This window comes from Panulirus ornatus, chromosome 20, assembly GCF_036320965.1.
Source record: "Panulirus ornatus isolate Po-2019 chromosome 20, ASM3632096v1, whole genome shotgun sequence".
Taxonomy (NCBI): domain Eukaryota; kingdom Metazoa; phylum Arthropoda; class Malacostraca; order Decapoda; family Palinuridae; genus Panulirus; species Panulirus ornatus.
The window spans coordinates 38,724,038-38,740,727 of record NC_092243.1 but is presented as its reverse complement, the minus strand read 5'-3'; the positions used below and the strand labels follow the sequence as shown (position 1 = coordinate 38,740,727).

At 40.6% G+C, this 16,690-nt stretch overlaps 1 protein-coding gene across 8 annotated transcripts in view; it reads right to left on the bottom strand.

The window, feature by feature from the left end:
- Positions 1-2,757: 2,757 nt before the first annotated feature.
- Positions 2,758-16,690, bottom strand: part of LOC139755950 (uncharacterized) — a 1,365,710-nt gene continuing 1,351,777 nt past the window's right edge. For 6 of the 8 annotated variants that reach the window (XM_071674739.1, XM_071674738.1, XM_071674745.1 and 3 more), the window contains 2 exons: positions 4,856-4,915; positions 2,758-3,705 (listed from right to left, as the gene is read on the bottom strand). In XM_071674739.1, coding sequence (XP_071530840.1) covers positions 3,277-3,705; positions 4,856-4,915 — 489 coding nt within the window. In that variant the 3' untranslated portion in view covers positions 2,758-3,276. The remainder of the gene's footprint in view (positions 3,706-4,855; positions 4,916-16,690) is intronic. The other 2 variants (XM_071674744.1, XM_071674747.1) reach the window with 1 other exon arrangement.

Genomic DNA, 16,690 nt, shown 5'->3' with positions numbered 1-16,690 from the left:
GCCTTGAGGAATGTGTGGAAGTCGAGAACATTATCTCCGAAAGCAAAAATGGGTATGCTTGAAGGAATAGTGGTTCCAACAATGTTGTATGGTTGCGAGGCGTAGGCTATGGATAGAGTTGTGCGCAGGAGGATGGATGTGCTGGAAATGAGATGTTTGAGGACAATGTGTGGTGTGAGGTGGTTTGATCGAGTAAGTAACGTAAGGGTAAGAGAGATGTGTGGAAATAAAAAGAGCATGGTTGAGAGAGCAGAAGAGGGTGTTTTGAAATGGTTTGGGCACATGGAGAGAATGAGTGAGGAAAGATTGACCAAGAGGATATATGTGTCGGAGGTGGAGGGAAAGAGGAGAAGTGGGAGACCAAATTGGAGGTGGAAAGATGGAGTGAAAAAGATTTTGTGTGATCGGGGCCTGAACATGCAGGAGGGTGAAAGGAGGGCAAGGAATAGAGTGAATTGGATCGATGTGGTATACCGGGGTTGACGTGCTGTCAGTGGGTTGAATCAGGGCATGTGAAGCGTCTGGGGTAAACCATGGAAAGCTGTGTAGGTATGTATATTTGCGTGTGTGGACGTATGTATATACATGTGTATGGGGGTGGGTTGGGCCATTTCTTTCATCTGTTTCCTTGCGCTACCTCGCAAACGCGGGAGACAGCGACAAAGCAAAAAAAAAAAAATATATATATATCATAGAACATACAAACCTCCAACAGCCAGAACTGTGCAACAGGCGGGAGCACTACCACTAGGCTATGATCACCTCTAATAGGGAAATGACTATTTGAATACTATGTACTCAAATACCCTTCATCTCACATTGGTGAGCGACAGGGTCTACACCGGTCATTTCCCATCACGCTCACACAGCCAGCAGATAGCATTTTACCGAACCTAACTGTCCAATGTGGAGGTATATGAATACAAACAAAGTGCATATGAATGCGCACCTTCATAGAACGTACAAACCTTCAACAGCCAGGATCGAACCCGGGACCCCTGTGCAACATGTGGGAGCACTACGGCTAGGCTATGGTCACCCCTAATTGGGAAATAATTATTCGAATACTATGTAGCGGTACATATGTACATATGTATTTATTCATACTTGCTTGCCTTCATCCATTCCTGTCACTATCCTGTCCCACAGGAAACAGCATTGCTACCACCTGCTTCAAGCAAGGTAGTGCCAGGAAAACTGACAAAAAAATTCCACATTCGTTCACACTCAGTCTCTAGCTGTCATAAGTAATGCACCAAAACCACAGCTCCCGATCCAAATCCAGGCCCCACAGACCTTTCCATGATTCATCCCAAACGTTTCACATGCCTGGTTCAATCCACTGACAGCATGTCAACCCTGGTATACCACATCATTCCAATTCACTCTATTCCTTGCCGGCCTATCACCATCCTGTGTGTTCAGATCCAGATTGCTCAAAATCTTTTTCACTTCGTCCTTCCACCTCCAATTTGGTTCCCCACTTCTTGTTCCCTCCACCTCTGACACATATATCCTTTGTGTCAATCTTTCCACACTCATTCCCTCTATATGTCCAAATAATTTCAACACACCCTCTTCTGCTCTCTCAACCACACTCTTTTTATTTCCATAAATCTCTCTTACCCTTTCATTACTTACTCGATCAAACCACTTACACTACATTTTGTCCTCAAACATTTCAATTCCAATACATGCACCCTTCTCCGCACAACCCTATCCATAGTCCATGCCTCGCATCCATATAATATTGTTGGAAATACTATTCCTTCAAACATACCCATTTTTGCTCTCTGAGATAACGTTCTCTCCTTCCACACATTCTTAACCACTCCCAAAACTTCCCCCCTCCCTCCCCCACCCTGTGACACACTTCCGCTTCTATGGTTCCATTCACTGTTAAGACCACTTTTTTTGAGTTCATAAAATCTAGGAACAGGGATTTTAGATATTCTACCTGTACTGCCTTTTTCCTTTGATTTCTCTCTGTTTTTAAACCTTTTTCTAAGTTTTTATATTGCACCTTTATGGAAATTAAGAAGCTTATCTTTAAACAGTTTTAATGCAAGGTAGTTTCTAAATGTATCATCATAGTATGCATGTTAAAACTAGTAATACCTAACTGATCAATTAATCATCCCTATACCCATATACTCCGTCACCTCTATCTGCGTATTTCTAATTGGGAACACAATATAAAGTTCTAAGCAGCTTTGTATGAACAAAAAGTATGGCTTTTCTCTAGTATGTCTATGAATATGAACTATCAAAGTTGTTCTGTGAGGCATGATATGGGCATAATGAACATGTACATGGTTTCTCTCCAGTATGACCATTAATGTGATCTAAAAGTTGTTTACTAGCAGCCCTGTAAGAGCAGTGAGAGCAAGAAAACAGTTATGTCCCTATGTGTGTTAAATTATGTCTTCACTTTATGAGAAACAGGTGTGCTGTTGACACAGTAAAGACACTGGAGCACCTTTCTGGTAGGGGTGAAGCCTAGCCATTCTCCTGTGGCTCTTCTGTCTATTACTTGAGAATTAGTCTCTCGTTCAACCTGCATAGGAGGATTTATCTTACTTGAGATGATATAAATCATCCAATTTTATAAAGACTCCCTTAGAAAAAAGGAACAAAGTTTTGCAAAAATGGTTCTCCAGAAAAAGCACAAGGTGGTATATCCATAAGGTCAATATTTTAAGTCAAACAATTTGTGATTGGGAATGAAAACAAACCTTGGGGAATTAAAAAAAAGTCTCAATTTCGAAAAATTTATATAAAATCAGTGCACAATAGAAATACTAACATGATTTGATAAAATGGTTCATAATACAAACAGCTTACATAATCTATTTCTAGTTTGAAAAATGTAAAAGAAAATGTGAGTATAAAACTTCCAAATTTACATAAACTCCACATTAATTTTTCTCTCTGACAACTCCTGTTAAGTCCAAAATCAAATGAATAACTTTGGTGTGTAAAAGAAATACTTAAGGTTCCATTAACATTATTTATCATACTTAACTGCCTTCCCTACTTAAAAAAAAAAAATCTAATTTTACGGCATAAGGATATATCAGAGTTAGCTTCAAATTTATAAAATACTTATCTGAAACATCTGAAAAATCAAAGATTCTTCCTTAAACAAAGTAATGAATGGGAAAACAGAAAATGCTATAGGTTTCAAATCTTTAACTGTTAACTGTTTAGGATGGCTCCAATTCAAGGCAAAAATAATTTTACATTTGAGACATATCCTGATTTGTATTGCAAGTGTTACAATGACTGATCATCTACTTTGTGTTTAAGTAAATGAGTATTCAATGATGATTTTTGAGTTGCACGATAGGGGCAAAAGATGCATGCATATGGCTTTTCTCCTGTGTGCGTACGGATATGAGCCTTTAAAATACTTTTATGAGAAGAACTGTAGGAGCAGTATGGACAAGAAAATGGCCTCTCGCCTGTATGTGTGTTAATATGCTCTTGCAAAAGAGCTTTTCTTGTAGTACTATAAGAGCAATAGGGGCATGAAAATGGTTTTTCTCCAGTATGCCTGAAAACATGTCTCTTGAGAGTCTGAATACTGGAAGTGTTGTAGGTACAGTGGGGACACTGATGCACCTTGCTGGCAGAAGTGAGGCCTTGCCATTCTCCTGTGGTCCTTCTCTCATCAGTCCACTGACAGTTAGTCTCCCGCTCCACCTGTAGAGGAGGCTTCATCTTACTCTTGATGATATTTAAAAGGTATGGCTTCTTTATACAGTCTACAATCAAAGTGGCTGAGATTTACAACGCACCATACTGACCTAAAAATCAATTAGAAGTAACTATATTTAGGACTTTACATGAATCTTCAACACTGCTTTTTTCATTACATCTTTCTTTAAGCTTTTTCAAGCCACAGATTCCTTCTGATACCAGTCTGTAAATTTTCACATTGTGAAGGGAAAAAATGAATTATAAAGAAACTTTTAAGAAAATAATTCTAACCAAATGTTCCTTTTCAGAAGGCTGACATCCATTCAAAATACATCTACTTTCAATTTTCACTTCTCTATCTGGATCTGAAAGTATATGTCCTGATATAACTATCTACCTCTTAATTCATTCTCTACTCCTCTCTAAACATTTGGATATCACAGTACTGAAATGCCAAATCCTAAGTTAACTTTCACTGAACTTTGAATGCTAGCTTCTCAGACAATGGGTTAATTATAAACCCTCTTTAAATTATGAGGAGATTGCACATACTTAAAAAATCTCACTTCTGAATGATGTGACATTATGTATAGTATAATCAGTACAGTGAAATACTCTACTCCAGTGAAGGTAAAACTGAAAATGCTGATAGTTATAGTAACAAGATAATAATGAAGAATATCACTTATGAACATCACAAGCAAAGATTAACTTTGTTCATATTACTATTATGAACAAAAGAAGCAACTGCGATTTTTTGTACATTCCACTATGTCCAGTTACAAAACACCTATATCTTATAGTTCTTCTTGTGAGTCAACATATGAGTATTTAAGTTTGACTTTTGGGCAGCCCGATAGGGACAATAGGTGCAAGCATATGGCTTCTCCCCAGTATGTCTCCGAATATGAGCCCTCAAGATATTTTTATGAGATGACCTGTAAGAGCAGAAAGGGCAAGGAAATGGTCTTTCCCCAGTATGTGTATTGATATGCTCTTTCAAGAGCGCTTTTCTTGAGGCACTATATGAACAGAATGAGCACGAAAATGGCTTCTCTCTTGTATGTGTGGAGTTGTGTGACTTGAGATGGCTGGCATTTCTTGTGGTGTAGGAACAATGAGGACATCGAAGAATCTTGGTTAAGGTAAGTACCTGCGAGGTCCTTGTCACATCTCTTTCATCAGTCTTGTGACCTTCATACTGGAGCTCCACCTGTTGGGTGATGCTCAACATACTGTTGGTTGTCTTTCATGAACAAAAAAGAGAAAAATACCATAAAACACACCCTGCTTCAACAACTGCTTTTCAGCAGTATAGTGAATGCAAAACATCATTCCTAAACTTAAACTATCTTAAAACTGGGAAATGTAACAAAGTTCAGACAACTTGGCAACAGTTCCCAGTATTTTGTCTATAAAAAGTTTTATATTTCAGATGATCATAATTAGACGAAAAGAAGCTGTTCATATGGATATAACTGATTTTTTCCAATATTTACTTTAAAAGGAATAATACCTCATAAATACACAGAATATGAACTAAACTTCCTAATACACTAGTAACTTATCTGCAGTTCAACCAGCCATAGTTTGTTATTATCCATACAGATTCCTAACACACAAGATGTTTAAAATTCTTGGATATCCTCAGAAAGCTCGAACACATACTAATAAGTAAGCATGTGAGTATCAAAAGTTTTTGAAGTTAAAGTAACATACGTCTGATATTCTGTCTGTCTCCCTATATGTATGTAAACAACGCCAAGTATAACTCTTAATCTTATAAATATGATTTAACACTGATTAATAACTGTTAACAATAATTTTTTCAATAAAAGCTACTACAATACAAACAAGGATAATATACTAAACAGAAAGTGAACCATTTCCACCAAACCTCACTGTCTTGTAAAGCTATAGCACAGCATTTCAGATGGTTCAGGGTTTACAGAATATGTTAATATTCAAATAATTTTCATTGATTTTACGGCTCAAGGGTCCCATTTATGGGGTATCAGCAGTGTCAAGTCTATTTTAAGCAGGAGAAAGGAAATTATGAACTTCTTTGGAGTGATGTCTTCCTTGACACTACTGGTGGTGCAGCTTCAAAGAAGCTGCTTTTCACTTGCAGTGAGGCCATTTAGGGATAGGGTTTGATTATATCCAATAAGTAATAGTTTCCTTGACTATATCTTACTCTGATGATACAACTTTGTTGGAGATGACTCTTACTCTTTGTGTAGCCTTAAGCAGGTGGAATCTGAGGTGAGTATGCAGTCTGTTTGGGATGAGAGGCCCTGGGATGTGAGTCAGTTGCTGTTTGACAATGATACAGTATTGGTGTCTAATTCAAGTGAGAAACTGCAAAAGTTGGTGGCTGAGTTTGGAAAAGCGTATGAAAAGAGAAAATTGAGAGAAAATCTGAATAAGAGCAAGGTTATTAGGTTCAACAGGAATGATGAACAAGTTAACTGAGATGTAAGTTTGAATGGAGAAAAATTGGAGGAAGTGAAGTGTTTTAGATATCCAGCTGGGAATGGATGTAACAGTGAATGGAACCATGGAACCAGAAGCAAGTCATAGGATGGGGGAGGTGGCAATGAGAAATGTGTGGAAAGAGAGAATGTTATCTCAGAGAGCAAAGATAGGTATGCCTGGTTACAAGACATGGGCTATAGATAGGGTTGTAATGAGGAGGGTGGATGTGTTGGAAATGAAATGTTTGAGAACAATATGTGGTGTGAGGTGGTTTGATCTAATTAGTAATGAAAGTGTAAGAGAGATGTGTTGAATTACAATGAAAGTGTAAGAGAGATGTGTTGAATTACAAAGAATATGGTTGAGAGAGAAAAAGGTGTGTTGAAATGGTTTGGACATATGGAGAGAATGAGTGAAGAAAGATTGAGAAAGAGAATACATATGTCAAAGATGGAGGGAGACCAAACTGAAGGTGAAAGGATGGAGCGAAAAAGATTTTGAGCGATCAGGGCCTGAACGTATAAGACAGTGAGAGGTGTGCAAGGAATAGAATGAATTGGAATGATGAGGTATATTGGGGTTGACGTGCTGTCAATGGACTGAACCAGGGCATGGGAAGTGTCTGGGGTAAACCATGGAAAGCTTTGTGGGGCCTAGATGTGGAAAGGGAGCTTTGGTTTTGGTGCATTACACATGACAGCTAGAGACTGAGTGTGAATGAATGCGGCATTTGTTGTCTTTTCCTAGCGCCACCTCACATGCATGCCGGTGGAAAAGGGTTATTATTTCATGTGTGGCAGGGTGGTGAAGGAAATGAATAAAGGGAGCTAGTATGAAGTATGTACATGTGTATATATGTATATGTCTGTATAGGTATATATATGTATACGTTGAAATGTATAGGTATGTATATGTGTGTGTGTGTGTAGACGTATATGTATATACATGTGTATGTGGGTGGGTTGGGCCATTCTTTCGTCTGTTTCCTTGCGCTACCTCGCTAACCTGGGAGACAGTGACAAACTATGATAGAATATGAATAAATGTATATATATATATATATATATATATATATATATATATATATATATATATTGGAAAGGATCACAATTTTGCGCGTGATCAAGAGCTTCGTCTCTTCGATGTATATCAACTGACTGTTATATTCCTCTCTTGTGTCTCCCCTGATGATGTGATTATTACACGAAAGTGCACTTGGGAACTTTATGTGTTTCATTTTCCCCGTGGACTCATAGGAATATATATTTTTTTTTTTTTTTTTTTTTTATACTTTGTCGCTGTCTCCCGCGTTTGCGAGGTAGCGCAAGGAAACAGACGAAAGAAATGGCCCATATATATATATATATATATATATATATAGGGTGTTAAAAAACGATAGGTACAAAATTTGACAGTAGACAGGGACACCCAAAACAAACACTTTTTCAAGAATACCAAAAATTGCAAAACTGGTTAGTTTTCGAGATACTGAGCTTTAAAGTTTTAACTTGACACCTGTTCACAAGCATTTTCGTTTCTAACAGATGATATAGTGAAAAATGAAACAAATATTGTGTAAACAGATGTATTATCGATCACAATCTACAATAGCTGTTCGAGTGTCTGCCTTCTGCTTCAATGCAGACCTGACACCTCCTCTGAAAGGACTACTGGACACGAGACAACATTCTTGAATCTTCTGCAATGATTTCTTGATTAGAGAAATGTGCCATGTTGTCACCACGACGTGCAACGGTGAACTAATACATAAACACCGAGTGTTGCCACACCTTAATCAACCGAGAGTTGCCAGATTGTAAGCTAATATTACCTTTAAAGTTTACAGTTCAGACATACCAAAGTTAAAATTTTAAAGCTCGGTATCTCGAAAACTAACTAGTTTTGCAATTTTTGGTATTCTTGAAAAAGTGCTTGCTTTGGGTGTCCCTGTCTACTGTCAAATTTTGTACCTATTGTTTTTTAACACCCTGTATATATATATATATATATATATATATATATATATATATATATATATATATATATATTTATCTATTTATTATACTTTGTCGCTGTCTCCAACATTAGCGAGGTAGCACAAGGAAACAGACGAAAGAATGGCCCAACCCACCCACATATACATACACGTCCACACACGCACATATACATACCTATATATCTCAACGTATACATATATACACACACAGACATATACATATATACACATGTACGTAATTCATACTGTCTGCCCTTATTCATTGCCGTCGCCACCCCACCACACATGAAATAACTCACTCCCCCCACACGTGCGCAAGGTAGCGCTAGGAAAAAACAACAAAGGCCACATTCGTTCACACTCAGTCTCTAGCTGTCATGTGTAATGCACAGAAACCACAGCTCCCTTTCTACATCCAGGCCCCACAGAACTTTCCATGGTTTACCCCAGACGCTTCACATGCCCTGGTTCAATCCATTGACAGCACGTCGACCCCATCAAACCACATCATTCCAAATTCACTCTATTCCTTGCATGCCTTTCACCCTCCTGCATGTTCAGGCCCTGATCACTCAAAATCTTTTTCACTCCATCTTTCAACCTCCAATTTCATCTTCCACTTCTCCTCGGTCCCTCCACCTCTGACACATATATCCTCTCGGTCAATCTTCCCTCACTCATTCTCTCCATGTGACCAAACCATATCAACACACCCTCTTCTGCTCTCTCAACCACACTCTTTTTATTACCACACATCTCTCTTACTCTTTCATTACTTACTCGATCAAACCACCTCACACCACATATTGTCCTCAAATATCTCATTTCCAGTACATCCACCCTTCTCCGCACAACTCTATCTATAGCCCATGCCTCGAAACCATATATCGTTGTTGGAACCACTATTCCTTCAAACATACCCATTTTTGCTTTCCAAGATAACGTTCTTGACATTCACACATTCTTCAATGCTCCTAGAACGTTCATCCCCTCCCCCACCCTATGATTCACTTCTGCTTCCATGGTTCCATCCGCTGCTAAATCCACTCCCAGATATCTAAAACACTTCACTTCCTCCAGTTTTTCTCCATTCAAACTTACCTCCCAGTTGACTTGTCCCTCAACCCTACTGTACCTAATAACCTTGATCTTATTCACAATTACTCTCACCTTTCTTCTTTCACACACTTTACCAAACTCAGTCACCAGCTTCTGCAGTTTCTCATCTGAATCAGCCACCAATGCTGTATCATCAGCAAACAACAACTGACTCACTTCCCAAGCTCTCTCATCACAACAGACTGCATACTTGCCCCACTTTCCAAAACTCTTGCATACACCTCCCTAACGACCCCATCCATAAACAAGTTAAACAACCATGGAGACATCACGCACCCCTGCCGCAAACCAACGTTCACTGAGAACCAATCACTTTCCTCTCTTCCTACTCGTACACAAGCCTTACATCCTCGATAAAAACATTTCACTGCTTCTAACAACTTGCCTCCCACACCATATATTCTTAATACCTTCCACAAAGCATATCTGCCTTCTCCAGATGCATAAATGCTACATACAAATCCATCTGTTTTTCTAAGTATTTCTCATACATTCTTCAAAGCTAACACCTGACCAACACATCCTCTACCACTTCTGAAACCACATTGTTCCTCCCCAATCTGATGGTCTGTACGTGCCTTGACCCTCTCAGTCAATATCCTCCAATATAATTTCCCAGGAATACTCAACAAACTTATACCTCTGTAATTTGAACACTCACCTTTATCCCCTTTGCCTTTGTACAATGGCACTATACATACATTCTGCCAATCCTCAGGCACTTCATCATGTGAGTAAGTGCAAGATTATTAGGTTCAGTAGGGTTGAGGGACAAGTAAATTGGGAGGTAAGTTTGAATGGAGAAATACTGGAGGAAGTGAAGTGTTTTAGATATCTGGTAGTGGATTTGGAAGCGGATGGAACCATGTGAGTCACAGGGTGGGGAGGGGGCAAAGGTTCTGGGAGCATTGGAGAATGTGTGGAAGGTGAGAACGTTATCTGGGAAAGCAAAAATGGGTGTTTGAAGGAATGTGGTTCCAACAATGTTATATGGTTGTGAGCATAGGCGATAGATCGGGTTGTGCGGAGGAGGGTGGATGTGTCAGAAATGAGATGTTTGAGGACGCTATGTGGTGTGAGGTGGTTTGATCGAGTAAGTAATGAAAGGGTAAGAGAGATGTGTGGTTATAAAAAGAGTGTGGTTGAGAGAGCAGAAGCGGGTGTATTGAAATCATCTGAGTCACATGGAGAGAGTGAGTGAGGAAAGATTGACAAAGAGGATATATGAGTCAGAGGTGAGGGAACGAGGAGAAGTGGGAGACCAAATTGGAGGTTGAAGGATGGAGTGAAAAAGATTTTGAGCGATCGGGGCCTGAACATGCAGGAGGAATAGAGCAACTTGGAATGATGTGGTATACTGGGGTCAATGTGCTGTCAATGGATTGAACCAGGGCATGTAAAGTGTTTATGGGGCAAACCATGAAAGTTTTGTGGGTCCTAGATGTGGAAAGGGAGCTGTGGTTTCGGTGCATTACACATGACAGGTAGAGATGGAGTGTAAACGAATGTGGCCTTTGTTGTCTTTTCCTAGCAGGGGGGAGGAAGGGGGGTGCCATTTCATTTGTGGCACAGTGGTGATGGGAATGGCTGAGCGAAATAAGTATGAATATGTACGTGTATATATTGCATTTGTCTGTGTATGTATATGTATGTATATATTGAAATGTATAGGTATGTATATGTGCGTGTGTGGGGGTGTATGTATATACATGTGTATGTGGGTGAGTTGGGCCATTCTTGCATAAGACAAGGGAACAAATAGGAACATCAGTGAAGGGGGCTAATGGGGAAGTGATAACAAGTAGTGGTGATGTGAGAAGGAGATGGAGTATTTTGAAGGTTTGTTGAGTGTGTTTGATGATAGAGTGGCATCTAGATATAGGGTGTTTTAGTTGAAGTGGTGTGCAAAGTGTGAGGGTTAGGGAGAATGATTTGGTAAACAGAGAAGAGGTAGTAAAAGCTTTGCGGAAGATGAAAGCTGGCAAGGCAGCGGGTTTGGATGGTATTGCAGTGGAATTTATTAAAAAAGGGGGAGACTATATTGTTGACTGGTTGGTAAGGTTATTTAATGTATGTATGACTCATGGTGAGGTGCCTGAGGATTGGCAGAATACTTGCATAGTGCCATTGTACAAAGGCAAAGGGGATAAAAGTGAGTGCTCAAATTACAGAGATATAAGTTTGTTGAGTATTCCTGGGAAATTATATGGGAGGGTATTGATTGAGAGGGTGAAGGCATGTACAGAGCATCAGACTGGGGAAGAGCAGTTTGGGTTCAGAAGTGGTTTAAGATGTTTGGATCAGGTGTTTGCTTCGAAAAATGTATGTGAGAAGTACTTAGAAAAGCAAATGGATTTGTATGTAGCATTTATGGATCTTGAGAAGGCATATGATAGAGTTGATAGAGATACTCTGTGGAAGGTGCTAAGAGTATATGGTGTGGGAGGCAAGTTGTTAGAAGCAGTGAAAAGTTTTTACGACGATGTAAGGCATGTGTGCGGGTTGGAAGAGAGGTAAGTGATTGGTTCTCATTGAATGTTGGTTTGCAGCAGGGGTGCGTGATGTCTCTATGGTTGTTTAATTTGTTTATGGATGGGGTTATTAGGGAGGTGAAAGCAAGAGTTTTGGAAAGAGGGGCAAGTATGCAGTCTGTTGTGGATGAGAGAGCTTGGGAAGTGAGTCAGTTGTTGTTCACTGATGATACAGCGCTGGTGGCTGATTCATGTGAGAAACTGCAGAAGCTGGTGACTGAGTTTAGTAAAGTGTGTGAAAGAAGAAAGTTGAGAGTAAATGTGAATAAGAGCAAGGTTATTAGGTACAGTAGGGTTGAGGGACAAGTTAATTGGGAGGTAAGTTTGAGTGGAGAAAAACTGGAGGAAGTGAAGTGTTTTAGATATCTGGGAGTGGATTTGGAAGCGGATGGAACCATGGAAGCGGAAGTGAATCATAGGGTGAGGGAGGGGGTGAAAGTTCTGGGAGCGTTGAAAAAGTTGAAAGGTTATTAGGCACAGTAGGGTTGAGGGACAAGTTAATTGGGAGGTAAGTTTGAGTGGAGAAAAACTGGAGGAAGTGAAGTGTTTTAGATATCTGGGAGTGGATTTGGAAGCGGATGGAACCATGGAAGAGGAAGTGAATCATAGGGTGAGGGAGGGGGTGAAAGTTCTGGGAGCGTAGAAAAATGCGTGGAAGTTGAGAATGTTATCTTGAAAAGCAAAAATGGGTATGTCTGAAGGAATGGTGGTTCGAAGAATGTTATATGGTTGCGAGGCGTGGGCTATAGATACAGTTGTGCGGAGGAGGGTGGATGTGTCAGAAATGAGATGTTTGAGGACAATATGTGGTGTGAGGTGGTTTGATCGAGTAAGTAATGAAAGGGTAAGAGAGATGTGTGATAATAAAAAGAGTGTGGTTGAGAGAGAAGAGGGTGTACTGAAATGGTCTAGTCACATGGAGAGAATGAGAGAGGAAAGATTGACAAAGAGGATATATGTGTCACAGGTGGAGGGAACAAGAAGTGGGAGACCTTATTGGAGGTTGAAGGATGGAGTGAAAAAGATTTTGAGCGATCGGGGCCTGAACATGCAGGAGGGTGAAAGGCATGCAAGGAATAGAGTGAATTGGAACAATGTGGTATACTGAGGTTGATATGCCGTCATTGAATTGAACCAAGGCATGTGAAGTGTCTGGAGTAAACCATAGAAAGTTTTGTGGGGCCTAGATGTGGATAGGGAGCTGTGGTATCGGTGCATTACACATGACAGGTAGAGACTGACTGTGAACGAATGTGGCCTTTGTTGTCTTTTCCTAGCGGGGGGAGAGGGGTGCCATTTCATTTGTGGCAGAGTGGTGACAGGAATGGCTGAGGGCAGCAAGATGAATATGTACGTGTATATATGTAAAGCTTGGGAAGTGAGTCAGTTGTTGTTCGCTGATGATACAGCGCTGGTGGCTGATTCATGTGAGAAACTGCAGAAGCTGGTGACTGAGTTTGGTAAAGTGTGTGGAAGAAGAAAGTTAAGAGTAAATGTGAATAAGAGCAAGGTTATTGGGTACAGTAGGGTTGAGGGTCAAGTCAATTGGGAGGTGAGTTTGAATGGAGAAAAACTGGAGGAAGTGAAGTGTTTTAGATATCTGGGAGTGGATCTGGCAGCGGATGGAACCATGGAAGCGGAGGTGGATCATAGGGTGGGGGAGGGGGCGAAAATTCTGGGGGCCTTGAAGAATGTGTGGAAGTCGAGAACATTATCTCGGAAAGCAAAAATGGGTATGTTTGAAGGAATAGTGGTTCCAACAATGTTGTATGGTTGCGAGGCGTGGGCTATGGATAGAGTTGTGCGCAGGAGGATGGATGTGCTGGAAATGAGATGTTTGAGGACAATGTGTGGTGTGAGGTGGTTTGATCGAGTGAGTAACGTAAGGGTAAGAGAGATGTGTGGAAATAAAAAGAGCGTGGTTGAGAGAGCAGAAGAGGGTGTTTTGAAGTGGTTTGGGCACATGGAGAGGATGAGTGAGGAAAGATTGACCAAGAGGATATATGTGTCGGAGGTGGAGGGAGCAAGAAGAGGGAGACCAAATTGGAGGTGGAAAGATGGAGTGAAAAAGATTTTGTGTGATCGGGGCCTGAACATGCAGGAGGGTGAAAGGAGGGCAAGGAATAGAGTGAATTGGAGCGATGTGGTATACTGGGGTTGACGTGCTGTCAGTGGATTGAATCAAGGCATGTGAAGCGTCTGGGGTAAACCATGGAAAGCTGTGTAGGTATGTATATTTGCGTGTGTGGACGTATGTATATACATGTGTATGGGGGGGGGTTGGGCCATTTCTTTCATCTGTTTCCTTGCGCTACCTCGCAAACGCGGGAGACAGCGACAAAGTATAAAAAAAAAAAAAAAAAAAAAAATATATGTAAAGTTTCCATGGTTTACTCCAGATGCTTCACATGCCCTGGTTCACTCCAGTGACAGCAAGTCAACCCTGGTATACCACATCGTTCCAGTTTACTCTATTCTTTGCATGCCTTTCACTCTCCTGTATGTTCAGGCCCCAATCACTCAAAATCTTTTTCACTCCATCCTTCCACCTCCAATTTGGTCTCCCACCCATTACAATACACCCTCTTCTGCTCTCTCAACCACTCTTTTTATTACCACATATCTCTCTTGTCCTTTCATTACTTACTCGATCAAACCACCTCATGCCACATATTGTCCTCAAACATCTCATTTCCAACACATCCACCCTCCTCTGCACAACCCTATCTATAGCCCATGCCTCACAACCATATAGCATTGTTGGAAACACTATTCCTTCAGACATGCCCACTTTTGCTCTCCGAGCCTTCAACACATTCTTCATTGCTCCCAGAACCTTCACCCCCTCCCCCATCCTGTGACTCACTTCTGCTTCAATGGTTCCATCTGCTGCCAAATCCACTCCCAGATATCTAAAACACTTCACTTCCTCCAGCTTTTCTTCATTCAAACTTACCTCCCAATTTACATCTCCCTCAAGCCTACTGAACCTAATAACCTTGATCTTATTCACATTTACTCTCAGCTTTCTTCTTTCACACACTTTATCAAACTCAATCACCAACTTTTGCAGTTTCTCACTCGAATCAGCCACCAGCGTTGTATCATCAGCAAAGAACAAATGACTCATTTCCCAAACCCTCTCATCCACAACAGGCTGCATACTTGCCCCTCTCTCCAAAACTTACATTTGCCTCCCTAACAACCTCATCCATAAACATATTAAACAACCATGGAGACATCATGCACCCCTGCCGCAAACTGACACTCACTGGGAACCAATCACTTTCCTCTCTTCCTACTCTTACACATACCTTACATCCTTGATAAAAACTTTTCACTCCTTCTAGCAACTTACCTCCCACACCATATACTCTTAGTACCTTCTACAGAGCATTTCTATCAATGCTATCATATGCTATCTCCAGATACATAAGTGCTACATACAAATCCATCTGTTTTTCTAAGTATTTCTCACATACATTCTTCAAAGCAACTTCTGAAACCACATTGCTCTTCCCCAATCTGATGCTCTGTACATGCCTTGACCCTTTCAATCAATACCCTCCCATATAATTTCCCAGGAATGCTCAAACAAACTTATACCTCTGTAATTTGAGCACTCACCTTTATCCCCTTTGCTTTGTATAATGGCACTATGCATGCATTTCGCCAATCCTCAAGCACTTCATCATGAACCATACATACAGTGAATATCCTCACCAACCAGTCAACAACACAGTCACACCCTTTTTTTTAACAAATTCCACGGCAATACCATCCAAACCTGCTGCCTTGCCGGCTTTCATCTTCCGTAAAGCTTTCACTACCTCTTCTCTGTTTACCAAATCATTCTGCTTGACCCTCTCACTTTGTACACCACCTCGACCAAAACACCCTATATCTCCCATTCTTATCATCAAACACATTCAACAAACCTTCAAAATACTCACTCCATCTCCCTCTCACTTCACTACTTGTTATTACCTCCCCATTTGCCCCCTTCACCGATGTTCCCATTTGTTCCCTTGCCTTATGCACTTTATTTACCTCCTTCTAAAGCATTTTTTTATTCTCCCTAAAATTTAATGATACTCTCTCACCCCAACTCTCATTTGCCCTCTTTTTCCCCTCTAGCACATTTCTCTTGACCTCTTGCCTCTTTCTTTTATACATCTCCCAATCATTTGCACTATTTCCCTGCAACAACCGTCCAAACGCCACTCTCTTCTCTTTCACGAACAAACTTACTTCTTCATCCCACAACTCACTACCCTTTTTAATCTGCCCACCTCCCACCTTTCTCATGCCACAGGCATCTTTTGCACAAGCCATCACTGCTCCCCTAAATACATTCCATTCCACCCCCACTACCCTTACATCATTTGCTCTCACCTTTTTCCATTCTGCACTCAATCTCTCCTGGTAATTCCTCACATAAGTCTCCTTTCCAAGCTTACTTACTTTCACCACTCTCTTCACCCCAACATTCCCTCTTTTTTCTGAGAACTCTGCATATCTTCACCTTTGCCTCCACAAGATAATGATTAGACATCCCTCTAGTCGCCTCTCTCAGCACATTAACACTCCAAAGTCTCTCTTTCAGGCTCCTATCAATTAACACATAATCCAGTAACGCTCTCTGACCATCTTTCCTACTAACATACGTACACCTATGTATATCTCTCTTCCCAATCACCAGTCCTTTTTCTGCACACAAATCTACAAGCTCTTCACCATTTCCGTTTACAACATTGAACACCCCATGTACACCAATTATACCCTCAACTGCCACATTCCTCACCTTTGCATTCAAATCACCCACACTATAACCCGGTCTCGTGCATCAAAGCAGTTATCACAT